General features: G+C 66.5%; 2 protein-coding genes across 8 annotated transcripts; one reads left to right on the top strand and one right to left on the bottom strand.

The window, feature by feature from the left end:
• Positions 1–69: 69 nt before the first annotated feature.
• On the bottom strand, positions 70–23,888 carry MUC6 (mucin 6, oligomeric mucus/gel-forming). Its single transcript, XM_032359926.1, has 31 exons — positions 23,732–23,888; positions 23,519–23,581; positions 22,822–23,062; positions 22,626–22,752; positions 22,404–22,494; positions 22,223–22,332; positions 21,859–22,066; positions 21,585–21,707; positions 21,185–21,305; positions 20,939–21,077; positions 20,749–20,853; positions 20,557–20,629; positions 20,333–20,470; positions 19,969–20,130; positions 19,788–19,882; positions 19,565–19,694; positions 19,218–19,467; positions 19,078–19,130; positions 18,878–18,987; positions 18,228–18,379; positions 17,969–18,110; positions 17,779–17,889; positions 17,244–17,429; positions 16,928–17,167; positions 16,643–16,799; positions 16,389–16,529; positions 16,196–16,258; positions 14,590–14,929; positions 2,391–13,606; positions 573–675; positions 70–247 (listed from the first exon to the last, which is right to left on the bottom strand). Exons 1-31 carry the CDS (start codon positions 23,886–23,888, stop codon positions 70–72), a joined length of 15,525 nt encoding a protein of 5,174 aa, XP_032215817.1.
• LOC116598913 (collagen alpha-4(IV) chain-like) lies at positions 3,286–27,898 on the top strand. 7 transcript variants are annotated; one of them, XM_032358369.1, is made up of 4 exons: positions 3,902–4,324; positions 5,834–6,543; positions 10,600–11,071; positions 13,595–27,898. In XM_032358369.1, the coding sequence occupies exon 4, from the start codon at positions 24,407–24,409 to the stop codon at positions 25,481–25,483; it is 1,077 nt and encodes a 358-aa protein (XP_032214260.1). In that variant the 5' UTR covers positions 3,902–4,324; positions 5,834–6,543; positions 10,600–11,071; positions 13,595–24,406; the 3' UTR covers positions 25,484–27,898. The 7 variants fall into 7 exon arrangements, with proteins under 7 accessions (XP_032214257.1, XP_032214256.1, XP_032214260.1 ...); XM_032358368.1 differs by lacking the exons at positions 3,902–4,324; positions 5,834–6,543; positions 10,600–11,071 and adding exons at positions 9,937–10,565; positions 11,076–12,095; positions 12,609–12,928 and having other exon boundaries at positions 13,415–27,898; XM_032358366.1 differs by lacking the exons at positions 3,902–4,324; positions 10,600–11,071 and adding an exon at positions 3,286–3,304 and having other exon boundaries at positions 5,834–7,015.
• Positions 27,899–28,000: the final 102 nt, after the last annotated feature.

Below are 28,000 nucleotides of genomic sequence, written 5' to 3'. Positions count from 1 at the left end.
GCCGGCGCCGGGAGGGGGGCGTGGGCGGTGGGAGCGCTGCTTTGCGCTCACGCCGGGGGGCCGTGTCCCCTAGCCCCCACAGTGCCGTGGGCTGCACGCACAGCTGCTGAACATCTGTAGGGTGAGCACCAGCTGCCGGCCGTGCGCTGCGGGGTCCGGGCAGGGCAGCACAAACTGCTTCTGGTAGGAGCCGAGGGGTTCACAGCAGCTGCAGTGGGTCTCCGGCTGGTTCGTGGGGATGTCAAAGCTGCAAAGAAGCAGGAGCCAGGAGCCTGGGTCAGGGCCGCTGCCCCAGGAGTGAGTGCTCCTGGACGTCCCGGACCACTCCAGAGAGGAGGGTGGGTCCCAAGTTCCCAGGAGGGGCCTTCGGGCCTGCCCTACCCCTCCTGGCCCTCGCTGCCCTCCCCGGCTCTGAGGCCGTCGGCCGGGGTCTGCCTTTGCCTTCCGCAGGTGTGATGGAGGCAGGCCGCTGGCCAGGGCGACCTGACTGCTGGGGAGCTTTCTCCGGGCTGGGGCAGGCTCTGCGTGTCCGGCCCAGCCCTGTGGGGACGCTGCTCGGGACCGGCACTCACCTCGTCGAGGAGGCACAGAAGCCCTCACAGCGGGTCACTGTCACGTTGGCAGTGCAGCCTTGGTAGGTGACCTCCTGCTGCAGCTCCTTCAGGTCGCAGACGCCTGGGGGACGAGAGAGGTGCGGTCAGATGCCGGGCCAGGGCGTGGCTGCGGGGCCGGCCGACCTGCCGCCGGGCACGGGACCCGGCAAGGCGATGAACGTGGCTCAGTCGGGTGAAGCTGTGCGGCTGCTCACGTGGGACGAGCAGCCCTTCCTGCCGCGGTGGGTCCTCCCCGGGCTCCGCCCCTGCACTCGGCGGCCCCAGGCGGTCTCGCCTTGTCCCGGCCGCGCTAACCTCGGACCTCAGAGCTCTGCATGGGAACAGACGCTGATGGGCTCTCCGTTTGGGCGTTCCTCCTGAGACCGGGGTACCCTGGGAGTCCCCCCAGGTCAAGAGTTTTCTGAGCTCTGGTGGGCAACCCTCAGGCCCCTCCTCTCGTGGTCCACAGCAGCCTGTGGGCATCTCTGGCCTGTTGGAGCCAGAGGCTGCCGGAGGGATGGGGGCAGGGTCTGCACATCCGTGTGGGGGATGGATGGCGCCCTAGGAGCTCCCTGCAGGGGTCTGTGCTCTTGGAGGGGCGGGGTGTGCACCCGGCTGGAGACCTTGGTCTGCTTGGCGAGCTGCCTTGGCCGGCCTGGCATTAGGAGCTGCCCGTGGAGAGATGAAGTGACACAGTGAAGGCGTTCCTGAGCAGACTGCCCAGTTGGCCTGCGTGGCTGCTGGAGGAGGGGAGAGGAGGGCCGTCTTCCTCCGACCCCGTCTCCTGCTTCTGCTCCCGCGCCCCCGACTGCTCACGGGCAGCCTGTGCCTGGCCCGTCTCCCAGGAGGACGTTCGTCACTATGGACAGGCCTGCCTGGGGGACGGCAGGGCACGTGTGAGAGGGAACCCACAGTACAGTGCAGTGAGCACCTGGAGGGGAGGGGAGGGGTGTCTCTCGAGGACGGCGCGGGGCAGGAAAATGGTGGAGGCTCGGCTGCTCGTCCTGCCTGCCGCCAGTGCAGTCCGGGGGGACACTTGTAGTTACGGCCCTTCCTTTTTCTCTCTCCGTTTTCTCAGGCAGGGCAATACCTGAGACGGGACCCCTGCCACCCCTGAACGCCTGTGAGCTCCCGAAGGGGCAGCCGTGGAGGGCTTCTGAGGGAGCTGGCTCACCGGGAGGCCAGGACGACGGCAGGGCATGGGTGGGCCAGGCACGGGGCTGGCGTGCAGGCTCAGGTGACGGAAAGGGTGCCCCAAGGGGAGGCCACGCACCCACTGTGGCCAGACGGCAGTGTCTGAAGAGAGGTGTGTAGAGCGGCGTGGGGAGAGGAGGCGGCAGCTAACGGGAGGCTGTGAGAACTGTCCTAAGGACTGGGGGACATGCAGAAGAGGGAGGCATGGCGCGGTCCCTGCCTGCTGGGGGATGTGGCCTTCGCGGACGCCCGGAGGACGTGGGGATGCTCCGAGGGATGACTGCGGCCTTAGGTCTGAGCTTAGTGTGCTGTCTGCCTGCTGGCCTCAGCAGAATGAAGGCTTCAAGGGGAAGAAAGCAGGTCACATGCAGGATGACCAGGGAGCTCCTGTCTGGGGCACGCACGTCGGGCTGGGACTACGGCACAGTGAGGAACAGGCTAGGAGGCAGGAGCACAGCCCAGAAGGGGATCGGGCAGTGCGAAAGGACAGGGAAAGGCAGGGACTCTGCGGGAGGGCACGACCGTGCTCTCCAGACTGAGGATGCAGAGCCGGAAGATGCGGGGCACCAAGGTCGTGAGGTGGGCGAGAGTCCTACCCCTTACCTGGAGAGCGGGACGTGGCTGTCACCTGAGAGGAAATGGATGGTGCCCCAGGAGACAAGGACCCCGTGGAATGGAGGGATGAGCCTCCGTGGACAGAGGTCAAGCTGGCGAGGGTCACGGTGCTTGAAACTCCAGTGCTACTGGGTTGTCCGGTGGTGAGGTTAGTGACTGGAGAAGTCGGGATGGCTGTCACCCCCACGGTGGATGGAAAGAGACTGGATGGAGGGATTCGGGTGGTGAGGGTCGTAGACTGGGAGGTCGTAGACAGGGAGGGGAGGGTGTGGGACATGGGGGGGCTGGGTGTAGTCCTGGGCAAAGAAGGAACAACGTTGGTGCTGCCCAGGGGGCCAGGAGTGCGATCGGGAGGAGGCGCGGAGGACCGAGAAGGGGGGGAAGGGGCGCGGGTGGGCGGGGAAGACGCAGCGGACAGCGTGGCGGTGGGGGCGCCTGGGGGGGAGACAGAGGAGGAGATGGAGACTCCGCTCGCTGTGCCTGGGGAGCGTGGGGAGCTGAAAGTGTGACCACTGGAGCTCGAGCCGGTCGCCAGTGCGGACGGAGACGAGCCCATAGGTCTGGCTGTGGAGCGGGAATTAGAGGTCACCTGCTGCGTTGGGATGGTGAGTCGGTGGGTAGTGGGCGTCACGGAGGACGTGGTAGAGGGGGCAGCGTGGGTGGAGACGGTGGTCTCGGGGCGCGACGGGGTGGGTGAGGCTGTGGTCGTCCGGAAGGAAGTCCCCGAGGGGGGACCTGTCGTGTGGGCGGTGTTGGGGACAAGGGTCGTGTGTGCGGAGTGAGATGTGTGCGGAGTGTGTCGCTTGCTGGTGGACTCCGTGGCCCTGGCGGTGTCAGTCACAGAGGTCAGGGTTCCCGTGGCCGGTGGTTGGTGGGAGACGCTGGGCTTGGGGGCAGAAGAGGTTTCATGGTGGATGGGTGCGGAAGGGTAGGTCTCCCAGGACGTGGAGGTTTTGGCTGTGCTGACGGAGTTCGGGGTGTGCGTGGTCTGAGTGAGTGGCGGGATCGTGTGCGTGGGCTGTGTGCCCGTGATGGGGACATGCGGGGATGGAGATGAGGAGCCTGTGGGTCTGACTGTGGAGGCGTACGTTGGAGTATCCGGGTGCGTTGGGGTGAGGAGTCGGTGGGTAGTGAGCGTCACGGAGGACGTGGTGGAGGGTGCCACGTGGGTGGAGAGGGTGATTTTGGGGCCCGATGGGGTGGGTAAGGCTGTGGTCGTCCGGAAGGACGTCCCCGAGGGGGGACCTGTTGTGTGGGTGCTGTTGGGGACAGGGGGAGTGGGTGTGGAATGAGACGTGTGTGGCGTGTGTCCCTTGCTGGTGGACTCCATGGCCGTGGCAGTGTGAGTCACGGACGTCACGGTTCCCGTGGCCGTTGGTTGGTGGGAGACGGTGGGCTTGGGGGCAGAAGAGGTTTCATGGTGGATGGGTGCGGAAGGGTAGGTCTCCCTGGACGTGGAGATTTTCGCTGTGCTGACGGAACTCGGGGGCTGTGTGGTCCGAGTGAGTGGCGGGGTCATGTGCGTGGGCTGTGTGCCCGTGATGGGGACGTGCGGGGACAGAGACGAGGAGCCCGTGGGTCTGGCCGTGGAGGGGGGTGTAGGGGTCTCCGGTTGCGTTGGGGTGATGAGTCGGTGGGTAGTGGGCGTCACGGAGGACGTGGTAGAGGGGGCAGCGTGGGTGGAGAAGGTGGTCTCGGGGTGCGATTGGGTGGGTAAGGCTGTGGTCGTCCGGAAGGAAGTCCCCGAGGGGGGACCTGTCGTGTGGGCGCTGTTGGTGACAGGGGGAGTGGGTGTGGAATGAGACGTGTGTGGCGTGTGTCGCTTGCTCGTGGACGCCGTGGCCGTGGCGGTGTGAGTCACAGTGGTCAGGGTTCCCGTGGCCGGTGGTTGGTGGGAGACGGTGGGCTTGGGGGCTGATGAGGTTTCATGGTGGTTGGGTGCAGAAGGGTAGGTCTCTCTGGACGTGGAGGTTTTGGCTGTGCTGACGGAGTTCGGGGTGTGCGTGGTCCGAGTGAGTGGTGGGGTTTTGTGCGTGGGCTGTGTTCCTGTGATGGGGACGTGCGGGGACAGAGATGAGGAGCCCGTGGGTCTGGCCATGGAGGGGGAAGTAGGGGTCTCCGGTTGCGTTGGGGTGATGAGTCGGTGGGTAGTGGGAGTCACGGAGGACGTGGTAGAGGGGGCAGCGTGGGTGGAGACGGTGGTCTCGGGGCGCGATGGGGTGGCTAAGGCGGTGGTCGTCCGGAAGGAAGTCCCCGAGGGGGGACCTGTCGTGTGGGCTGTGTTGGGGACAGGGGTCGTTTGCGCGGAGTGCGTCGTATGCGGCGTGTGTCGCTTGCTGGTGGACTCCGTGGCCGTGGCAGTGTGAGTCACGGACGTCACGGTTCCCGTGGCTGGTGATTGGTGGGAGACGGTGGGCTTGGGGGCAGAAGAGGTTTCATGGTGGATGGGTGCGGAAGGGTAGGTCTCCCAGGACGTGGAGGTTTTGGCTGTGCTGATGGAGTTCGGGGTGTGCGTGGTCCGAGTGAGTGGCGGGGTCATGTGCGTGGGCTGTGTGCCCGTGATGGGGACGTGCGGGGACGGAGACGAGGAGCCCGTGGGTCTGGTAGAGGTGGAGGGGGAAATAGGGGTCTTCGGGTGCGTTGGGGTGATGAGTCGGTGGCTAGTGGGAGTCACGGAGGATGTGGTTGAGGGGGCAGCGTGGGTGGAGACGGTGGTCTCGGGGCGCGATGGGGTCAGTAAGGCTGTGGTCGTCCGGAAGGACGTCCCCGAGGGGGGACCTGCCGTGTGGGTGCTGTTGGGGACAGGGGGAGTGGGTGTGGAATGAGACGTGTGTGGCGTGTGTCGCTTGCTCGTGGACACCGTGGCCGTGGCGGTGTGAGTCACAGTGGTCAGGGTTCCCGTGGCCGGTGGTTGGTGGGAGACGCTGGGCTTGGTGGCAGACGAGGTTTCATGGTGGATGGGTGCGGAAGGGTAGGTCTCTCTGGACGTGGAGGTTTTGGCTGTGCTGACGGAGTTCGGGGTGTGCGTGGTCCGAGTGAGTGGCGGGGTCGTGTGCGTGGGCTGTGTGCCCGTGATGGGGACGTGCGGGGACGGAGACGAGGAGCCCGTGGGTCTGGCCGTGGAGGGGGAAGTAGGAGTCTCCGGGTGCGTTGGGGTGAGGAGTCGGTGGGTAGTGGGCGTCACGGAGGATGTGGTTGAGGGGGCAGCGTGGCTGGAGACGGTGGTCTCGGGGCGCGATGGGGTCGGTAAGGCTGTGGTCGTCCGGAAGGAAGTCCCTGAGGGGGGACCTGTCGTGTGGGTGCTGTTGGGGACAGGGGGTGTGGGTGTGGAATGAGACGTGTGTGGCGTGTGTCTCTTGCTCGTGGACTCTGTGGCCGTGGCGGTGTGAGTCACAGTGGTCAGGGTTTCTGTGGCTGTTGGTTGGTGGGAGGTTTCATGGTGGATGGGTGCGGAAGGGTAGGTCTCCCAGGACGTGGAGGTTTTGGCTGTGCTGACGGAGTTCGGGGTGTGCGTGGTCCGAGTGAGTGGCGGGGTCATGTGCGTGGGCTGTGTTCCCGTGATGGGGACGTGCGGGGACAGAGATGAGGAGCCCGTGGGTCTGGCCGTGAAGGGGGAAGTAGGGGTCTCCGGTTGCGTTGGGGTGATGAGTCGGTGGGTAGTGGGAGTCACGGAGGACGTGGTAGAGGGGGCAGCGTGGGTGGAGACGGTGGTCTCGGGGCGCGATGGGGTGGCTAAGGCGGTGGTCGTCCGGAAGGAAGTCCCCGAGGGGGGACCTGTCGTGTGGGTGCTGTTGGGGACAGGGGTCGTTTGCGCGGAGTGCGTCGTATGCGGCGTGTGTCGCTTGCTGGTGGACTCCGTGGCCGTGGCAGTGTGAGTCACGGACGTCACGGTTCCCGTGGCCGGTGGTTGGTGGGAGACGGTGGGCTTGGGGGCAGAAGAGGTTTCATGGTGGATGGGTGCGGAAGGGTAGGTCTCCCAGGACGTGGAGGTTTTGGCTGTGCTGACGGAATTTGGGGTGTGCGTGGTCCGAGTGAGTGGCGGGGTCGTGTGTGTGTGCTGTGTGCCCGTGATGGGGACGTGCGGGGACGGAGACGAGGAGCCCGTGGGTCTGGCCGTGGAGGGGGAAGTAGGGGTCTCCGGGTGCGTTGGTGTGAGGAGTCGGTGGGTAGTGGGAGTCACGGAGGACGTGGTAGAGATGGCAGCGTGGGTGGAGACGGTGGTCTCGGGGCGCGATGGGGTAGGTAAGGCTGTGGTCGTCCGGAAGGACGTCCCCGAGGGGGGACCTGTCGTGTGGGCGCTGTTGGTCACAGGGGGAGTGGGTGTGGAATGAGACGTGTGTGGCGTGTGTCTCTTGCTCGTGGACTCTGTGGCCGTGGCGGTGTGAGTCACGGAGGTCAGGGTTCCCGTGGCCGGTGGTTGGTGGGAGACGGTGGGCTTGGGGGCTGATGAGGTTTCATGGTGGATGGGTGCGGAAGGGTAGGTCCCCCAGGACGTGGAGGTTTTGGCTGTGCTGACGGAGTTCGGGGGCTGTGTGGTCCGAGTGAGTGGCGGGGTTTTGTGCGTGGGCTGTGTTCCCGTGATGGGGACGTGCGGGGACAGAGATGAGGAGCCCGTAGGTCTGGCCGTGGAGGGGGAAGTACGGTTCTCCGGTTGCGTTGCGGTGATGAGTCGGTGGGTAGTGGGAGTCACGGAGGACGTGGTAGAGGGGGCAGCGTGGGTGGAGAGCGTGGTCTCGGGGCGCGATGGGGTGGCTAAGGCGGTGGTCGTCCGGAAGGAAGTTCCCGAGGGGGGACCTGTCGTGTGGGCTGTGTTGGGGACAGGGGTCGTTTGTGCGGAGTGCGTCGTATGTGGCGTGTGTCGCCTGCTGGTGGACTCTGTGGCCGTGGCAGTGTGAGTCACGGACGTCACGGTTCCCGTGGCCGGTGGTTGGTGGGAGACGGTGGGCTTGGGGGCAGAAGAGGTTTCATGGTGGTTGGGTGCGGAAGGGTAGGTCTCCCAGGACGTGGAGGTTTTGGCTGTGCTGATGGAGTTCGGGGTGTGCGTGGTCCGAGTGAGTGGCGGGGTCGTGTGTGTGGGCTGTGTGCCCGTGATGGGGACGTGCGGGGACGGAGACGAGGAGCCCGTGGGTCTGGCCGTGGCGGGGGAAGTAGGAGTCTCCGGGTGCGTTGGGGTGATGAGTCGGTGGGTAGTGGGAGTTACGGAGGATGTGGTTGAGGGGGCAGCATGGGTGGAGAGGGTGGTCTCGGGGCGCGATGGCGTCGGTAAGGCTGTGGTCGTCCGGAAGGACGTCCCCGAGGGGGGACCTGTCGTGTGGGTGCTGTTGGGGACAGGGGGAGTGGGTGTGGAATGAGATGTGTGTGGCGTGTGTCGCTTGCTCGTGGACGCCGTGGCCGTGGCGGTGTGAGTCACAGTGGTCAGGGTTCCCGTGGCCGGTGGTTGGTGGGAGACGGTGGGCTTGGGGGCTGATGAGGTTTCATGGTGGTTGGGTGCGGAAGGGTAGGTCTCCCAGGACGTGGAGGTTTTGGCTGTGCTGACGGATTTCGGGGTGTGCGTGGTCCGAGTGGGCGGCGGGGTCGTGTGTGTGGGCTGTGTTCCCGTGATGGGGACGTGCGGGGATGGAAACGAGGAGCCCGTAGGTCTGGCCGTGGCGGGGGAAGTAGGAGTCTCCGGGTATGTTGGGCTGAGGAGTCGGTGGGTAGTGGGCGTCATGGAGGACGTGGTAGAGGGTGCCCTGTGGGTGGACAGGGTGGTTTTGGGGCCTGATGGGGTGGGTAATGCTGTGGTCGTCCGGAAAGAAGTTCCCGAGGGGGGACCTGTCGTGTGGACGGTGTTGGGGACAAGGGTCGTGTGTGCGGAGTGAGACGTGTGCGGAGTGTGTCGTTTGCTGGTGGACTCTGTGGCCGTGGCGGTGTGAGTCACGGTCGTCACGGTTCCCGTGGCCGTTGGTTGGTGGGAGATGGTGGGCTTGGGGGCAGAGGAGGTTTCATGGTGGATGGGTGCGGAAGGGTAGGTCTCTCTGGACGTGGAGGTTTTGGCTGTGCTGACGGAGTTCGGGGGGTGTGTGGTCCGAGTGAGTGGCGGGGTTTTGTGTGTGGGCTGTGTGCCCGTGATGGGGACGTGCGGGGACAGAGATGAGGAGCCCGTGGGTCTGGCCGTGGAGGGGGAGGTAGGGGTCTCTGCGTGCGTTGCGGTGATGAGTCGGTGGGTAGTGGGAGTCACGGAGGACGTGGTAGAGGGGGCAGCGTGGGTGGAGACGGTGGTCTCGGGGCGCGATGGGGTAGGTAAGGCTGTGGTCGTCCGGAAGGAAGTTCCCGAGGGGGGACCTGTCGTGTGGGTGCTGTTGGGGACAGGGGGTGTGGGTGTGGAATGAGACGTGTGTGGCGTGTGTCTCTTGCTCGTGGACTCTGTGGCCGTGGCGGTGTGAGTCACAGTGGTCAGGGTTTCTGTGGCTGTTGGTTGGTGGGAGGTTTCATGGTGGATGGGTGCGGAAGGGTAGGTCTCCCAGGACGTGGAGGTTTTGGCTGTGCTGACGGAGTTCGGGGTGTGCGTGGTCCGAGTGAGTGGCGGGGTCATGTGCGTGGGCTGTGTTCCCGTGATGGGGACGTGCGGGGACAGAGATGAGGAGCCCGTGGGTCTGGCCGTGGAGGGGGAAGTAGGGGTCTCCGTGTGCGTTGCGGTGATGAGTCGGTGGGTAGTGGGAGTCACGGAGGACGTGGTAGAGGGTGCAGCGTGGGTGGAGACGGTGGTCTCGGGGCGCGAGGGGGTGGCTACGGCGGTGGTCGTCCGGAAGGAAGTCCCCGAGGGGGGACCTGTCGTGTGGGCTGTGTTGGGGACAGGGGTCGTTTGCGCGGAGTGCGTCGTATGCGGCGTGTGTCCCTTGCTGGTGGACTCCGTGGCCGTGGCCGTGTGAGTCACGGACGTCACGGTTCCCGTGGCCGGTGGTTGGTGGGAGACGGTGGGCTTGGGGGCAGAAGAGGTTTCATGGTGGATGGGTGTGGAAGGGTAGGTCTCCCAGGACGTGGAGGTTTTGGCTGTGCTGACGGAATTTGGGGTGTGCGTGGTCCGAGTGAGTGGCGGGGTCATGTGCGTGGGCTGTGTGCCCGTGATGGGGACGTGCGGGGACGGAGACGAGGAGCCCGTGGGTCTGGCCATGGAGGGGGAAGTAGGGGTCTCCGGGTGCGTTGGTGTGAGGAGTCGGTGGGTAGTGGGAGTCACGGAGGACGTGGTAGAGGTGGCAGCGTGGGTGGAGACGGTGGTCTCGGGGCGCGATGGCGTCGGTAAGGCTGTGGTCGTCCGGAAGGACGTCCCCGAGGGGGGACCTGTCGTGTGGGTGCTGTTGGGGACTGGGGGAGTGGGTGTGGAATGAGACGTGTGTGGCGTGTGTCGCTTGCTCGTGGACGCCGTGGCCGTGGCGGTGTGAGTCACAGTGGTCAGGGTTCCCGTGGCCGGTGGTTGGTGGGAGACGGTGGGCTTGGGGGCTGATGAGGTTTCATGGTGGTTGGGTGCGGAAGGGTAGGTCTTCCAGGACGTGGAGGTTTTGGCTGTGCTGACGGATTTCGGGGTGTGCGTGGTCCGAGTGGGCGGCGGGGTCGTGTGTGTGGGCTGTGTTCCCGTGATGGGGACGTGCGGGGATGGAAACGAGGAGCCCGTAGGTCTGGCCGTGGCGGGGGAAGTAGGAGTCTCCGGGTATGTTGGGCTGAGGAGTCGGTGGGTAGTGGGTGTCACGGAGGACGTGGTAGAGGGTGCCCTGTGGGTGGACAGGGTGTTTTTGGGGCCTGATGGGGTGGGTAATGCTGTGGTCGTCCGGAAAGAAGTCCCCGAGGGGGGACCTGTCGTGTGGGCGGTGTTGGGGACAAGGGTCGTGTGTGCGGAGTGAGACGTGTGCGGAGTGTGTCGTTTGCTGGTGGACTCTGTGGCCGTGGCAGTGTGAGTCACGGACGTCACGGTTCCCGTGGCCGTTGGTTGGTGGGAGACCGTGGGCTTGGGGGCAGAGGAGGTTTCATGGTGGATGGGTGCGGAAGGGTAGGTCGCTCTGGACGTGGAGGTTTTGGCTGTGCTGACGGAGTTCGGGGGGTGCGTGGTCCGAGTGAGTGGCGGGGTCGTGTGCGTGGGCTGTGTGCCCGTGATGGGGACGTGTGGGGATGGAGACGAGGAGACCGTGTGTCCCTCTGTGGAGGCGTACGTCGGAGTCTCCAGGTGCGTTGGGGTGATGAGTCGGTGGGTAGTGGGCGTCACGGAGGACGTGGTAGAGGGGGCAGCGCGGGTGGAGACGGTGGTCTCGGGGCGCGATGGGGTAGGTAAGGCTGTGGTCGTCCGGAAGGACGTCCCCGAGGGGGGACCTGTCGTGTGGGCGCTGTTGGTCACAGGGGGAGTGGGTGTGGAATGAGACGTGTGTGGCGTGTGTCTCTTGCTCGTGGACTCTGTGGCCGTGGCGGTGTGAGTCACGGAGGTCAGGGTTCCCGTGGCCGGTGGTTGGTGGGAGACGGTGGGCTTGGGGGCTGATGAGGTTTCATGGTGGATGGGTGCGGAAGGGTAGGTCTCTCTGGACGTGGAGGTTTTGGCTGTACTGACGGAATTCGGGGGCTGTGTGGTCCGAGTGAGTGGCGGGGTTTTGTGCGTGGGCTGTGTTCCTGTGATGGGGACGTGCGGGGACAGAGATGAGGAGCCCGTAGGTCTGGCCGTGGAGGGGGAATTAGGGGTCTCCGTGTGCGTTGCGGTGATGAGTCGGTGGGTAGTGGGAGTCACGGAGGACGTGGTAGAGGGGGCAGCGTGGGTGGAGACGGTGGTCTCGGGGCGCGATGGGGTGGCTAAGGCGGTGGTCGTCCGGAAGGAAGTTCCCGAGGGGGGACCTGTCGTGTGGGCTGTGTTGGGGACAGGGGTCGTTTGTGCGGAGTGCGTCGTATGTGGCGTGTGTCGCCTGCTGGTGGACTCTGTGGCCGTGGCAGTGTGAGTCACGGACGTCACGGTTCCCGTGGCTGGTGGTTGGTGGGAGACGGTGGGCTTGGGGGCAGAAGAGGTTTCATGGTGGATGGGTGCGGAAGGGTAGGTCTCCCAGGACGTGGAGGTTTTGGCTGTGCTGATGGAGTTCGGGGTGTGCGTGGTCCGAGTGAGTGGCGGGGTCGTGTGTGTGGGCTGTGTGCCCGTGATGGGGACGTGCGGGGACGGAGACGAGGAGCCCGTGGGTCTGGCCGTGGCGGGGGAAGTAGGAGTCTCCGGGTATGTTGGGCTGAGGAGTCGGTGGGTAGTGGGCGTCACGGAGGACGTTGTAGAGGGTGCCCTGTGGGTAGACAGGGTGGTTTTGGGGCCTGATGGGGTGGGTAATGCTGTGGTCGTCCGGAAGGAAGTCCCCGAGTGGGGACCTGTCGTGTGGGTGCTGTTGGGGACAGGGGTCGTTTGCGCGGAGTGCGTCGTATGCGGCGTGTGTCGCTTGCTGGTGGACTCCATGGCCGTGGCAGTGTGAGTCACGGACGTCACGGTTCCCGTGGCCGGTGGTTGGTGGGAGACGGTGGGCTTGGTGGCAGACGAGGTTTCATGGTTGTTGGGTACGGAAGGGTAGGTCTCCCAGGACGTGGAGGTTTTGGCTGTGCTGACGGAGTTCGGGGTGTGCGTGGTCCGAGTGAGTGGCGGGGTCGTGTGCGTGGGCTGTGTGCCCGTGATGGGGACGTGCGGGGACGGAGACGAGGAGCCCGTGGGTCTGGTAGAGGTGGAGGGGGAAGTAGGGTTCTCCGTGTGCGTTGGGGTGATGAGTCGGTGGGTAGTGGGAGTCACGGAGGACGTGGTAGAGGGGGCAGCGTGGGTGGAGAGGGTGGTCTCGGGGCGCGATGGGGTGGGTAAGGCTGTGGTCGTCCGGAAGGACGTCCCCGAGGGGGGACCTGTCGTGTGGGTGCTGTTGGGGACAGGGGGAGTGGGTGTGGAATGAGACGTGTGTGGCGTGTGTCGCTTGCTCGTGGACGCCGTGGCCGTGGCGGTGTGAGTCACAGTGGTCAGGGTTCCCGTGGCCGGTGGTTGGTGGGAGACGTTGGGCTTGGGGGCAGATGAGGTTTCATGGTGGTTGGGTGCAGAAGGGTAGGTCTCCCAGGACGTGGAGGTTTTGGCTGTGCTGACGGAGTTCGGGGTGTGCGTGGTCCGAGTGAGTGGCGGGGTCGTGTGTGTGGGCTGTGTTCCCGTGATGGGGACGTGCGGGGATGGAGACGAGGAGCCCGTAGGTCTGGCCGTGGCGGGGGAAGTAGGAGTCTCCGGGTATGTTGGGCTGAGGAGTCGGTGGGTAGTGGGCGTCACGGAGGATGTGGTAGAGGGTGCCCTGTGGGTGGACAGGGTGGTTTTGGGGCCTGATGGGGTGGGTAATGCTGTGGTCGTCCGGAAAGAAGTCCCCGAGGGGGGACCTGTCGTGTGGGCGGTGTTGGGGACAAGGGTCGTTTGTGCGGAGTGAGACGTGTGCGGAGTGTGTCGTTTGCTGGTGGACTCCGTGGCCGTGGCGGTGTGAGTCACGGAGGTCAGGGTTTCTGTGGCCGTTGGTTGGTGGGAGGTTTCATGGTGGATGGGTGCGGAAGGGTAGGTCTCCCAGGACGTGGAGGTTTTGGCTGTGCTGATGGAGTTCGGGGGGTGCGTGGTCCGAGTGAGTGGCGGGGTCGTGTGCGTGGGCTGTGTGCCCGTGATGGGGACGTGTGGGGACGGAGACGAGGAGCCCGTGGGTCTGGTTGTGGATGCGAACGTCGGAGTCTCCGGGTGCGTTGGGGTGATGAGTCGGTGGGTAGTGGGCATCACGGAGGACGTGGTAGAGGGGGCAGCGTGGGTGGAGACGGTGGTCTCGGGGTGCGATTGGGTGGGTAAGGCTGTGGTCGTCCGGAAGGAAGTCCCCGAGGGGGGACCTGTCGTGTGGGCACTGTTGGTGACAGGGGGAGTGGGTGTGGAATGAGACGTGTGTGGCGTGTGTCGCTTGCTCGTGGATGTCGTGGCCGTGGTGGTGTGAGTCACGGTGTTGAGGGTACCTGTGGCCGTTGGTTGGTGGGAGACGCTGGGCTTGGGGGCCGAAGAGGTTTCATGGTGGATGGGTGCGGAAGGGTAGGTCTCTCTGGACGTGGAGGTTTTGGCTGTGCTGACGGAATTCGGGGGGTGCGTGGTCCGAGTGAGTGGCGGGGTCGTGTGCGTGGGCTGTGTGCCCGTGATGGGGACATGCGGGGACGGAGACGAGGAGCCCGTGGGTCTGGTAGAGGTGGAGGGGGGTGTAGGGGTCTCCGGGTGCGTTGGGGTGAGGAGTCGGTGGGTAGTGGGAGTCACGGAGGACGTGGTAGAGGGGGCAGCGTGGCTGGAGAGGGTGGTCTCAGGGCGCGATGGGGTGGGTAAGGCTGTGGTCGTCCGGAAGGACGTCCCCGAGGGGGGACCTGTCGTGTGTGCGCTGTTGGGGACAGGGGGCATGGATGTGGATTGTGAAGTCAGGGCTCCGTGTGGCTTGCTTGGAGTGGCTTCTCCTTGTGTGGTCCTGAAGGCCGTGTGTGTCGAGTGCTGTGTGGGGCTCGTTTGGTTGTTACTGTTGCTGCTCGTGCTCTCCTGTGACGACGTTCCTTCTGTGTGTTGTGTCCGTGCAGTGTCATGAGCGGTTGGGGTCCTCGTGTGCGTCGTGGCTGCTGTGGAAACATTATTTGTCAGTTTGTCCTGTTGCTTCTGAATGCGCACTGGCGGTGCACGCTTCCTGTCCCCTGTGCCTGCCTATGCCCTACTCTCCTGGGCTTCTCACATCCCCGATGGTGATGGTCCAGGAGTTTTCGGAGTGTGTCTGTTCACGCATTCTAACTGGTTTTTTTCGTTGTTTTTGTTACTCCTTTCAGCATGGTTGTCACGTGCTCATTGTGGTCCCTTCTGTATGGCCCTTAGTGGTACCTGTGCCATTCCGTATTCTCAGGTTCTTCCTTTGGGTTGGGTTGGGCTTGTCCCCCGGCCATCCCCTTTTTGTCCTGGGACGTGTGTTTCTCTCAATGCCCTGGGAAGACTGGGGTTGTGTTGCCTTCTCTGAGGGTGTGGGGAGTGTGCTCTAGGTGCATTGTGAGCTGTGGCATGACTTTGGGTCTGTGGTCATGTGGGATGCGGTGGTTGCGGTGGGTTGGGGCTCTAGCGTCGTGGTCGTGGGAAGTTGGGTGGCATGTCGCTGGTGCTGTGAGCTTGGGGTTGTGGCTTGGTGGTGCACCGCACATTTTGGCCCATTGTGGCCCATGCAGCGCCATGCCGGCCCCTACCGCTTTGGTGCGTTGCAGGCATATGAGCTTCTGCCCCTTTCTGGGGATAGGCATGAGGGTGTGCTTACTTGGTGGGGGTAGTGTAGAGGTCTCTGAAGTTTCTGGGGTCCGTGGGAAAGCCGTGCTGTGCTCTGTGGAGTGAGCTGTGGATCGCGTCACTGAGCTGAGTGTGGATGCTGTGGACTTCGTTGTGGCCCCTGTCACTGTGGGTCCTGTGGCCGTGGACTTGAGAGTAACCGTTGGGGCTGGTTCCGACGTGGGCCGTAGGGTGATGGCAGGGATGGTTCGAGGTGACTCTGCAGGGAGCAGTGCTCAGAACATTCCTCCAGAGCTCGTGTACTTTCCCCCTGGACCCGGGCTCCCTGCCCCCCTGACCGCTGTATGCTGTGGGAGGGTTGTGGCTGCCCCCGCAGACACCCCCAGCCGCCCGGGCTCAAGTGGTCTCGCTGCCGTTTTCCAGGACCCTGCGCTCACGGGGCCACCGCCTCTCCGTCCACCCACTGTTGGTAATAGAATAGATGGCTTGTTCCCCTATGGTTTCTGGGCTGCTGGAAGGGGTTCTGCTGGGTGGGACGGGGTGGGCTCCCAGGGGTTCTCTAGGTGACCTGTCCTACGTGTTTTTTCTCACTAGTGTCAGGCAGCCAAGAACGGTCCCATTCTGTGACCAGTTATCCTCAGAAAAAGGCTTTCATGGAAACCAAGCCCTGGTCCGAAGCACGGGGGCTCTGTGGCACGAGTGAGCTCAGTGGCGCGTTCTGTCTGTGGGGAGGTGTGGGGCCCCGTCCCCCTGCCCTCACCTAAGCCCTGGTCAGACGTCTTGTTTCCCCAGGCTACCTGGGGCTGGGCGCTATGGCGGGCCCCTTCCCCTCCGCCGCTCCCTCCGTGCAGAGCGGCCCCAGGGGCGGGCCAGACTCAGTCCCTGCCCCGTCCCACACCCGATGTCTGGGGCCGCAGGGACGGCAGTGTCGGCGGCCAGGACCCTGGGCCCCGCAGTGCCCGAGAGACGCAGCCTGGGCTGGCCGGGGGCTGTCCCGCCGAGCCAGGGCAGGGCCGGCGTCGGCCTGCCTCACCGCGGCACCCAGTGTGTGCGATCACCTGTGCTGGGCCTCGGCGTGCTGGGCGGCGGCGCTGTAAGGAGAGGAGCAGTCAGGGGCGCCGCCCCTCGCCCGGCCGAGGGCCCCGGGGTGAGCCGCCGTGGGGGGCCGGGCCCCTGCTCCTGGTCTGCACCCCCATCTGTTCCCTGCCCCGTCCCCCCATCAGCAGCGGCCCGGGGGACCTGGTGCTGAGTCCCCAGCAGGTCGTGTGCCCACACGTCCCAGCCCGCTGGTGCGGGGGAGGCGGGGGTCTGCCCTGTGGCTAGCGACCGGGGCGGAGCGTGGAGGCTGTTGCCTTTCCTGTTTCTGCTGCCCTGGCCCAGCTTGCCGGGGTTCCCAGGAGGCTCCGCACCCCAGGGCACAGCCCTGCAGACGGGGCTGCCAGGAAGGAGGCTGGAAGTGTGTGTGGGCTGGCAGCTCCTGCTGGAGGCTGGTGGGTGTGGGGGCTGGGTGGCCCGCGGAGCTTACTGCAAGGAACGCAGGTCCCCGTGCCGTGGTCGAAATACTCGTGCTGGGAACAGTTGTAGCAGCCTGGAGAGGAGGGGCCCAGAAGGTGATGGGGACGCCCCCGTTGCCCGGGCCTGGTCCCTCCGCTCTGTCCACCCCCAGCCCCCGCCCGTGCCCGAAGCCTGGGCGCAGGCGCTCCCTGCTTGGCCCGTACCTTCGGTGTTGGTGTCTGGGACGCTCTGTGGGTACCCGGGGCAGAGGCATGGCTGGTAGTGCCACGTGCAGTCGGCCTCCTGGTCGTACTGGTACCCGCCGTCTCCCGGAGCGTGCGTGTTGTAGAAGTCGCAGTAGACAGCTGGGAGAAGGGGCTCCTGTCAGGCCCTCGGTGCGCGGGTCGTGGGGTCCGAACCCGCACCTGTGCCTGCCCCAGAGTGTGTGGTCCTATGGACAGGGGCGGGGGGCACTCACGGCAGAAGTCCGGGGTCCTCCAGTCCACACACACGCCTTTGTCCAGGCAGGCCTTGGCGTAGGCGGCCACCGCGTCACACAGGCACTCACAGTCGCCGCTGGTGTCACAGCCACACGCGTCTCGCACACAGGCTTCGTAGTAGGGCAGATGGTACACCTGTGAGAGCCGGCTGTCAGCGCCACCTGTGCCCAGTGCTGGGCGCTCGGGAGCCGGGCAGCCGGGCGCCGGGACATGGGGAGTCGGGGGACGGGGAAGCCGGGAGCGGGGGCCGGGGCCGGGCACACCTGGCTGTGGCAGGCGGCGAAGGTAGGGCTGTTGATGATGCCGCACTTGCGCGTCGCCCAGCTGCGGCGGAAGGCGTTGAGGCTGCAGGGGTCCAGCGCGAGGCCCGCGTCCCCGCACAGCGGGCTGTCCTTCCACGAACTCACGAATTCCAGTTCACTGGACGCCACGTAGTTGCTGCGCGTCTCGAAGTCGTCTTTCATGTTCCCGTTGTAGTTGCCGCACAGGCCGCACAGGGCACCCTGTGGGGGTGCTGGCGTCAGGCCGGGCGCTGCCCCTGCCCGTGGGTGGACCCGGGCCCCGGGGCGGCGCCAGTACCTGGCTGCCGCGCGTGACGCTGATGGAGACGGTCATGCGTTTGTTCCAGATGAGGGTCAGGTTGTAGCGGCTGCCGACGACGACGTCCAGCACCAGGTTCAGGGGGCTGGTGGCCACCCGCAGCCGCACGTGCGGGTCTTCCCCGTGGACCGTGTAGTTTCTGTCCGCCAGCACGACGGACACACCCTGTGGGGCGGGGCGGTCACGCGGCTGCCTGGCCCCCAGGCTTTGCGTCCCCTGCGCAAGTTCTCTGAGGCAGGTGGACCCCATCTGTAAGGGAGCGCGTGGGCCAGGCCTGCCCGGGCCGGCTCTCTGCTGGGGGCCTGTCCTCTAGACACTGGGGTTGGCAGAATGTTCCAGAAAATGGTGGAAAATGCACCAAGGGCTGAGGGTGAGGCTTCTGGGAGAAAACCTTCCCTTCGCACAGCTGTCCAGCCCCAGGAGACACGGCTGCCTGCCCTGCGGACGGGTGATCTGGGGGCACCCAGAGGCTGGGACGTGGGGCTCTGGGGGCTGGGGTGCCCGGCCCACTCACCCCCAGGAAGATCTTGATGGCCCGGGAGCAGGTGACGCCCGACTTTCCACACACAACATTCTCTGTCAGGACCGTGAAGCTGGGCTGCGAGTGGTCGGTCCCGCAGCCGTCCTGTGGGGACACAGGCGCTGAGGAGGGGCCCACCTGCTGGCCCCTGGGCCCCTGCTCCCATGGCCTGGGCGGGCCTTACCGTGGCCAGGATGTACCCACAGCTGCCATCGAACAGGAAGCGCTGGCCGTCGAAGGTGACCACGTGGCCCTCCCCGTAGAGTGTGCAGGTGGAGGGGCAGCGGGCACTCTGCCAGCACGTCCACTGGCCCCCGGAGCAGGTGCTGTGGACGGAGGGGGCTGTCGGTGGCTGCACATGCATTCCCATTGGACCAGGGCCTTGCTGGGGGGCCCAAGGGACAGGCCCAGGCCACCAGGGGCTCCGGGCAGGTGTGGCTTACCATGTCTTACAGTCGGTGTGGAGCTCTGCGCCCCGGGGGTAGGAGACCCCCGCAAACTCGCACGGACATTCCTCGGGGGGTACGCAGTGCCCGGTGGCGTTCTCGTAGAGCCCCTGGGCACAGACGCAGCCAGGCTCACACTTGGTGGGTACCTGCAGGGAGGGGTCAGTGGCCCTGGGAGGGTGGCTTTGCCGACGGCCGCCCTCTCCCCGGGCCCCTCTGAGACCCTTAGGGCTCCCCCCGGTCTGTTCCCTGCGCGCCCCCTGCTCCAGGCCTCGCTCTTAGCGGGGCCATGAGGCACGTTCTGGTGCCTCTGTGTCACTCCTGAGCTGTTTTGTCCCCTCTCCAGGTGGTGGGGGCTTGGCCCACAGTCCTCAGGGGCTCCCTGACATAAGCACACGCCCCCTCCAGCTCCTGGCTGCCAGGGCCCCTTCTGAACCTCTCAGTCCCGTTTGGGCACCAGCCACCCTCATCACAGGGCGATGGGGACAGGGGGACAGTGGGACAGCGGGCCTGGCCTCCCGGGGGGGTTTGTGAAAGTCTCTCCAGGGAGAGGCCCTGGGGGCGGCCTCCACGACCAACTGGCCATCCCACCCAGCGGGGAGCACTCTCTGGGAAGCGCCGTGTGCCTCACTCAGCCCAGGCCTTACGCAGGGGGTGCCGGTGGCCAGCCTCTGACACGTGGGGGCACAGGCTGCCCCAAATGTTCTCTCTGACGACTCGTCACAGGACTGGAAGATCTTGGGGGCCGAGCAGGTAGCTGCAGGGAGGGGGGCAGAGCTGGGTGAGGGGCTCGGAGGGACCACCGCACCGGGCAGTCCAGGCCCCTGGCCTCAGGGCAGCTACATACCCAGGAGCAGTTGTGGGCGCCCGGGGCAGCTCAGCCTGCCATTGACACAGTAGCTGCAAGAGGGGGCCCTGTGAGCGCGCCAGCCGCGGGCTGGGGGCTGCAGGCAGGGGGGCCGGCCCCCCAGGGAGCCCCACGCTCACCAGATGGCGCCGTTGACCATGGTGGACTCGTCCGCCGGGATGAGCTTGCTGCCGTCCAGGAGGCAGGGGCACTGGCCCTTGCGCACGCACTGGGCCTTGTGGTTGAGGTAGGTGCCCTCGGGGCAGGCGCAGCCGTCCATGGGCACGGTGCTCGGGTGGCACTCGGCCGTGTGGTCCGACAGTGATAGGCATGTACGGCCGCAGGCCCTGATGTTGTCGCCAAATGTCTGGTTGCCCGTGCAGGGGGTGGCTGTGGGAGGACTGGGGGTCAGGCCCTCGGGGTGCTGGGTGGGGCCGGGCCGGTGTCTGCTAGCGCCCGCGCCACCCCTGCACCCTCCGGCACGCACTGCAGTTGACGCTGTCCCTCCAGCCCCGCAGGAGGCGGCCATGGGTGGCACACGCGCGGGCGTAGTCACTCAGGGCGGCGCACACGTAGGGGAGGGTCTCCTCGTAGTTGCAAGCCTGGTACACGCACCTCTGCGGTGGACATGGCATGGTAGCTGGGTGTCCAGCCCCCAGCCCCCGCTGCCCGCCCCCCGGTGCCCTCCCTGGCCCGCGGGCCCTGCCCACCTTGTAGAAGGGCCTGGGGTTCACGGTGGCGTGGCAGCTCTGGAACACGGTGCTGTCCCTCACCAGCACCGAGCAGTGGGTCTCTGCACACACCTCTGCGGGTACGGGGCGGCGTGGGTGTCTCGCGTGCCCGGCCTGGGCCTCACGCCCACCCGCAGGCCTCCCAGGGCCCAGCACTCACTGTTGAGCTGGCTCATGGAGCAGGGGTCTATCTCGCGCTCCAGCGAGGCCGGGCAGTTCCCTGTCCGCCAAGAGTCCACGAAGAGCGGGGCGGTGCCCTCCACGATGCCCGTGCTGGTCATGAAGTCATCCGTCGTGTCCCCATTGAAGGTGCCACAGAGCCCTGCACCGGCCGGGCCGTGAGGGGGGCCAGCCTGCGCTCCTGCCCCACCCTGTACTCCGAAGCCCTTGTCTTCCCGTCACCATGCCCGGGAAGGCTGTCCCTGGCCCCTCCGAGCCTGCGGTCATGAGTGCTGGATGTGAAGGACTGCGTTGGGCTCTTTCTGTGCTGTGGCCACGCTGGGCAGGGACGGGGAGGGGCTCACCTCTGGTCTGGCCTCTGAACTGGGGCCCGACAGTGACATACGCCTGGAACACGGGCTCCAGCTGCACCACGAGCTCCAGCCCGAAGGTGGTGGTCATCTGGAGGTGGGTGGACGTCTGCCTGAAGACCGTGATGTTGCCTGGAGGGACAGGGGCTTAGGAAGCAGGCTGCTTTGGGGCCCGGCCCAGTGAGGTCGTAGGTGCTGGGCAGGGGCTGAGGACGTACGAGTCTTGTACGGTAGCCACTTGGTGTTCCCGCTGTTGGTGACGACCTCGTCCCGAGAAATCACGATTTTGTCCTAGAGAGAGGGTGGCTTGAGTCACGGGGGTGCCGAGAACAGGGGGAGGCCTCCCCTCCTGCCGGCCCGGCGGGACACAGTGGGGAGGGGCCCGAGGCGGCGTGGCGGGGTGGCCTTACTTCTCCGGACATGTAGATGACGGCGGCTAGGGCGGTCTCCGAGTGAGAGTATCCAGACTTTTCGTACGAGGCCACGAGGAAGCCCCCATCAGGGAGCTGCGGGCTCTGGAGGGGGGTGGTGAGGCTTAGTCCAGGGGTCTGGGGGTGCTTCTCGTGACCTCCCCCCCACCCCGGGAGCCACGTGTCCCACCTGGAGGAGGATGTAGGTGCAGGCGCCGTGGAAGCGATACGGCCGGGCGTCGAATGTGGTGACGAAGGAGCTGCCTTCCAGGGAGCAGCGCCCAGGGCAGGGCCGCTCTGTGCACACCCAGTGGCCCAGGGAGCAGCGGCTGCAGGCAGGGACTGGCTTACCCAGACGGCACCCCCCAGACGCTGCTGGGCCGAGGCTGCCCAGGACCCCCCGTGACCCCTCCCTCCCTCCTGCCTTTGCCCTTACCACGTCCGGCAGGCGGCTGTCACCACTTCCCCGGGGGCGTGGGCCACGCCGTGGAGCATGCAGGGACACTGGGCAACCGGCACACAGGTATGGTTTTTGGAGACGTCATCCAGAACCGTACCTGTAGGACACAGGTTTCCTGGGCCCGTGGCTCGGTGCCCTCCCACCAGCCCCGGCCCTTGCAGCTTCACGCCCCCAAGCCACTGTGCCCAGACCCACACGCTGCCCCTAGTTGGGTCAAGTCCCACGTCTTCCAGGGCCACCCATCTCTGCCCTGCTGCAGGGCCTTCCCTCCCCTGGGGTGAGTCGGGCCTGGCTCTGACGTGTTGGAGTTGGGTCGGGGCCTCCCCTCTGTCTCTAGGTGAGTTCCGAGGGGTCCCGGGGCTGCGGTTGCCCTGACCTTGAGGACAGAAGCAGCCGAAGGTGCAGAAGCTAGAGCAGGTGTGCTGAGGGTTGGAGCAGGTCCTGGCGCAGGCCGCGCCGCACTCCTGGTACACCTGGTTGGCCGGGCACAGGCCCACGGCTGTAGGCACACAGGGGCTCTGAGACAGGGCCCCGGGCGGGGGGGGGGCGGGGGGCAGGGCCCCCGGCCGCCTGCCCTGCCCCCTCCCCAGTCTCCTTCCAGCTCCCAGGCAAGGTTCCTGGCCCTCCCCGCCGCCGGCCCCAGGACTCACAGCAGAGGCCGGGGCGCCGCCAGTGGCTGACGGGCTGGCCGGCCATGCTGCAGCGGCGTGAGTACTCGGACAGCGAGGCACAGGCGCAGTCCCGCCGGCCCCGCGGCGCGCACTCGGCCATGTCCGTCTGGCAGCTCCGCACGAAAGGCTCTTTGGGCACGCTGCACTCGGGGGCCACCTGGGTCAGCAGCTGGGCGCAAGTCTGGGCCTGGCCAGAGGACCACGCGGGGTCACGGGGGTCGGGGCCGCCTCCCATGCAGGCGGGAGACCCTGCCCCACCCTGGGGGCCAGCCACAAGCACCGACCTCCCCACCCCCCGCCCCCCGCCGGCCCGTGGCTCAGGGGCCCCTGCGGCCTGACGTACATGCTCTGCCTGTGGGGCCTGGGGCCTGGGCACCGGCATGGAGGTGCAGATCTCGTTGGGGTCGTCCAGCCTCTGGAGGGCGGCGTACGTGTGGGGTTCCAGTGGTTTGCCTGGGGAGGGGTTGGGTGCGGTCAGCACCGCGGCTGGGGCCGCGGGGGCTCTGGGCCCGGCCCCCACCTACCTTCCTCGCTCAGGAACTCGTCCGTCCGCTTGCCGTTGAAGTCCCCGCAGAGACCACACAGCTTGCCCATGTGCCGCTTCTCTACCAGCACCTGCGGGCGGGCGGGCAGTGCTGTCAGAGCGCCCCGGGAACTTGCCCAGCAAGGTGCCTAGAGCCACCGTCGGAGCCCAGGCCCACGGCCAGACTCGGGACCCCAGCCTCCCCGACGGCCGGTGTCCTCACCAGCAGGTGACTGCCTGGGCCCCACGTGACCACAAGCTCCAGCTCGAGCTGCTTGGCCACCAGCTGCACGCTCTGGCCGAACGGTGTGATCTGGAGCCCGGTGCTGCTGTAGGGTAGGCTGACGACCCTGCGGGGGCACAGTGGTCAGGGGCCACCCCCTTGGCTCCCAGCCTCCCAGCCCAGCCACGTGGCCTACCCCACATCCTTCACGGAGATGACCTCCTTCTGCACGGTGACCGCGGAGGCGCCCAGCTCCACAATGATCCGGGAGATGTTCCCGCTGGGCCCACGCCGTAGCTGGACACTGAAGGTGGGTGATGTGTCCTCGCAGGTGGCCGCAAAGACGTAGTTGCAGGTCCCCAGGAAGTCATACACGTGGCCGTCGAACGTGGAGAAGTGGCCGGCCCCCCAGGTGGAGCACCAGCCCTTGTCCGGAGCTGTGGAGATCGTGGGCAGCGTCTTGGAGCCCTGTGTCCCCCCCCCCCCCCCCCGCCGACTGGTGGGGCAGGTGTGGGAGTCCTCACCCCACGAGCTGGGCCCTTGGGGAGTTCATGCTCGTTTCCCAAGTTCCAGGCACTCCGGGTTGGGTGGGAAAGAGCCTCTTCCCCTAGGGCGAGCCCTGTTGCAGGCGGGGTCTGCTCCCCACCCCCAGGCCTTACAGGGGCTCAGCCGCTGCCCTGCCTGGGGTCTGTGGGATGCCTGTGGCAGCTCGTCTCCTGCCCAGGGCCCCCCACCCTCCGGGAAGCCCGGCTAGTTTTCCTTCTGGGCGAGGGGCCGCTGGAGTTGCTGGAGTTGCCTCATGGAAAGCCCCAGCCATGGCCACTCCGTGGTAGGGCCGCGGCACAGGGGCTCTGCGTGACTCTGGAGGACGGGAAGCTGCCTGTGGCCCTCACCTGTGGGTGGGGAGTCCTGCAGCCTCCGGAGGTCTGGGCGCACAGAGGAGGTTTTGTTTAGACCTGTGTGGACAGGGGCTGTGGTCAGCGCTGGGACCGCCTGCTTCTGCCCTGCCCGCGGTGTGCAGCGTGTGGGCCCGGAGCCAAGGGGTGGGGAGGGCGGCGTTGGCCGTGGGGCTGACCCGGCTCCGGCTGTGCCCTTCGCCCTCTCACTGGCTGGGTTCAGCGCCTCAGCTGTGGAGAGCTGGGCCCATCTGCGAGCCCAGAATGGCAGGGCGTGGGGCCTGGGGGGGGAGGGGTCGGCAATTGCTGGTGGAGGGGTGAGAGGCCCCTGGGCGGCGGGGGAGAGGGTGAGCCTCTGTGTCCCCATCGGCCAGTCCTCTGGGTGGAGTTGGGGGAGGAGCCCTGGGCCCGCTGCACGCCCTACTCTGCCGGCCCAAGCACAACTGGCTGTGACACAGAGCGGCCCCTCCTGCCCCCTGCCCCCGCCCCCCGCCCATGTAGGACAGACCGGCAGCCTCGACAGCCCGGGCTCCAGGGGTCTGTGGTTCTTGTGGACCGCAGGTGGGAGGGGCCCTGCTCGGGGAGGGGCCTGGCGGGCTTTGAGCAAGAGGCCACGGGAGACCTGGGGATAGGTGTGCGGCCACCTGACAGCACAGGGCTGGGGTTGGCGTGCGGCTGTCCAAGCTGTCCTTCTGTCTGGCTGCACCCCACCCCCCGAGTTCCCAGGATGAGGTCTGAGCCTCCCCCGTGGATGTCTCCCTCTATCGGGCTCTGAAAGTGGCTGTTTAACCGCTTCCTCCTTCCTAGACAGTCCTGGGAGCGAGTTGACCGCTGCCAGAGAAGCGGCCGGGCGGCGTCAGTCCCGTGACTGCAGAGGTGGGAGTCATGACTTCACTGGTGACTCGAGGGCGGCCGGAGAGGGGAGCACTTGCCCGTGGGTCACTGCCTCCTCCCCCTCCTCCCGGCCTCACTGTGGTCCTGGCGCTCCCACCCTGCAGACCTGCGCGGGGCCCCCGGTTCGGCCATGACTCCCACCTGGCCCTCGGGGGTCCTGACCCTGCCCGCTCCCCACTCTGCTCGGCGGCGTTTTGGGGTCTCTGGGTGACGTCAGGGAACAGGGCGAGTAGCCGGCTGCCAAGGGGGTCCCGGGGGGGCGGGGGGCACACAGGCTTCCAGCGGGCCAGTGACCCTTGCCCTTGTGCCCCTCCCCGCCATGGGTGCGCCACGTGGGTCCCTGTCTCTGCCCGTCCTCAGCTCACGACCCGCCCCCAGGACACTTCCTGCGGCCTCCACCGCCCGCCCCCAGTGGCTTCACTGCTCCACTTGCAGTGGCTCCTCTGCCGGCTTTCCAGGCACCAGCCTCACGCTTGTGTGTCTCCTGCTGTCAGAACGCTGCCGGCCCCTGCCCGGGCCCCTGCCGGCAGCGGCGCTCCAGGGACCAGCCAAGGGACTCTGTGTACCTCCCGCTCGGAATGTCAGGACAAGTGCAGAGTCCCTGGCCCCATGGGGCCTGCAAGGTGGCCTGGTCCGCCTCCTCCAGCCCTTCCCAGCCCCGGGACAGGCCAGCGACTGCCGGAGCTTGCGCTGTTCCCCCTGTGCGCTTGGCTGCCCTGCCTGCCCTGGCCGGTGGGCTCTGCCCTCCACCTGCCTCAAGCTCCAGGTCCCCCGGGGCTCTTGCATCTGAACTCATGCTTTCGGAGCCTCTGGTTCAGGGGGCAGAGCCCACCAGTCCTCAAAGGGCGCTGGCAGATATGTGGCCGCACCCTGGCCGTCCCCCTCCGCTGCAGGGCCCTGGCCGTCCCCTTCCACCGCAGGTACAGCCGGACCCCCACGGCCCAGCCATGCTGCAGCCCCTTGCCACACCAGTACCCCACCCCGGCAGGCTTCCAGGGGCCTCCCTTCTTGTCCTGCTTCTGGGTCCAGGTCTCAGAGGGACAGGCCCAGGCCCGGCCCAAGTCCTGAGTGTTCAGAGCCACAGGCTTCGTGGGAGCGAAGGGGTGGGGCAGGCCCAGGGGAAACCCACTCGGCTCAGCCGTTCATAGCCCAGCCCCAGTGGCTGGGTCTAGGCTGGGGAGCAGGCTTGGGGGCCAAGGCTCTGGGGCCACCGAGGAGGGGGCAGTAGGGAAGCATTGTGGAGACGGGAGAGACACGTCCTACTGGGCTCTCGGGCAGAATAGAGAAGACGCAGAGGGCTTGGTGCCTGCCGTCAGCGAGGAGGGGCTGTTCCCTGGCCCACCGTGGGACCCCTTGGGGCTGGCTGCCTCCCATGCTTGGGGATGCTTGGGGCCTGGGGTGGTAGCAGAAGGCACCAGTGGGTTGGGGGACGGGAGGGGAGAGCGGATGCTGCTCTGTGGGCAAGACCCGGTGGGCGCTGGGAGGGGCGGTCCCTTCTGAACCTCGTAAAACGGTGGGGGTCCTGGGCCCTCCCGTGTGTTCCTTCGGCCCTTTTGTTTAATCCTGTGGTAGCCACGTGAGGGGCAGCTTTCCTCCACTGTTACAGATGCGGAAGGTGCGGCCCCTGCCCCGCCCCGTCCCTCCTACAGCCCTCCCAGGGCCCAGTGGGGAGAGGGACGCAGTGGGCTCTGGGTGTGGGCCCCCAGCACGCCCCTGGCCCACACACTCACTGGCGCTGAGGGAACTGTATGTCCCCGAGGAATGTCTGCCCGCCACAGCCCAGCATCGTGCCTCCCTGGCCGCTATGCCCAGGGCGGAGGTAAGCGGCAGCCTGGGCACAGGCTGGGCTGGGCTGGGCTCGAGACCCCGGCCTTGGCCATGTGGGATGGCTACAGGGCAGGGAGGGGCCTGTCGTCCATCAGCTGCCTGGAGGCCAGCCCGACTCCGGCCCCGTCCGTGAGGCAACAAGGAACCCTCTGAGGGCTTCTGTCCCCCTAGAGTGTGGCCTGTGGGCCCCCACTCACCAGTGCCGAGCAGGGCCCCCCCATAGGACAGGAGCAGCAGCAGCCGAGCCCCGAGCATGACGGCGGAGAAGAGAGGTCACCACTGGCCCTGGCCCCTGCCGCAGCAGGACAACGGGCAGGCTTGTGTGAGCTCCGCCGGCCAGAGAGGCCGGCCCTCGATGCCTTATGTAGGGGCTGCAGTCCCGGCCCTGGCCGCACCCACGGGGCGCACTGGTGCCAAGCAGGATCTTGGGCTCTGTGTTATCAGGACTTGGCCTTTGGAAAGGTCCTCGGGGGGCAGTTGCCGCATCATCACGGGCCTCCGGGCAGCGGTTGGCACAGGCCCTCCAGAGCCCTGCAGACATGTCCTGGGTTTGCTCCAGGCTGGCATGGCCGGGGCCATCCTGGGGGCGAGAAGATCTGTGTGGGCATGTCAGCCGTAGCTTGGGGCCGAGGGGCATTTGTCCAGGGTATGTGATTGAGGCCCCTGGGCACCCCTCTGCCCCTGTGGGGGGAGCCCAGAGTGCCGGGACAGCTCCTGGGTTGAGCTCTACCCTCCCTCAGACCCTAGGGCCCTTAGAGGTGCCCATATGCTGGGCCTTACCCCACCTGGAGGAGGGGCACCCTCATGGGAGGACTCCCCGAGAGGGGAAGCCGATGCAGAGTGCCCTTGGGGGTGAGGTTCCAGGGTGAGGCTGATGGCACAGCCAAGGGCAGGGCTGGCCGGGAGCGTTGAGAGTCGCGCTGTACCCAGAAGCGCCCCCCAGTATGGTTTTCTGACCCTCAGGGCTCTGAGCTGCTCGTGGGCACAGGAGAGGGATGCAGTGGCCTGGGGGGCTGGCGTCCTGTCTGGGAGGACATCTCTGTGGAGGCTGGGTGCCAGCCTCAGGGTGCCGACCTCCCGGGTGGAGGAGCAGGGGTGTGCCTGCCACCCCCGGGAGAAGAACATGGTTCCTGGGGGACAGAATCTCGGGGAGCAGGGAGTGGGCAGGACACATGCCAGCATCATGAGGGGTCAGGGTGAAACCCAGGATGAGAGACATGATCAGGGCAAAGTCAAGATCACAGTCAAGGTGAGGTCAGGAAGAAGGTCAAGATCGGGGAGCGTTACGGTCAGAGTGAGCTGAGGTCAGCAGGTGTGAGTGTCTCAGATCTTGTGGGATCCTCTCGTAGGTGGGGAGCAGGTGTGGGTCTGGTGACTCTGCGGCAGGCTGGTCCTAAGTGGGAGCCTCTTTGGGACCCTGTGTGAGAGTTTGGGGCCCTGGTCCAGGGGTTCCCCCTTTCCTGAGGTTCTGGCCCCATGGAGACTTGGGGTGCAGGAACCCCCCGGGCTGGGAAGGCTGCGCCCTGCCTCACAGGCCCCCTCCCCCCAGAGCCCCAGCCACAAACAGTAGATGCCCTGTGTTTACCTTAAATAAACTTTAGGTTTTTTTTTTTTAAACACTATTTATTTGAGAGAGAGAGCATGAGCGAGGAGAAGTCAGAGGGAGAAGCAGGCTCCCCGCCGAGCAGAGAGCCCGATGCGGGACGCGATCCCAGGACCCTGGGATCCTGACCTGAGCCGAAGGCAGAGGCTGAACCC

Source organism: Mustela erminea, chromosome 9 (genome assembly GCF_009829155.1).
Source record: "Mustela erminea isolate mMusErm1 chromosome 9, mMusErm1.Pri, whole genome shotgun sequence".
Taxonomy (NCBI): Eukaryota; Metazoa; Chordata; class Mammalia; order Carnivora; family Mustelidae; genus Mustela; species Mustela erminea.
Note: the sequence above shows the minus strand (reverse complement) of the source record. Positions and strands in the feature narration are given on the sequence as shown.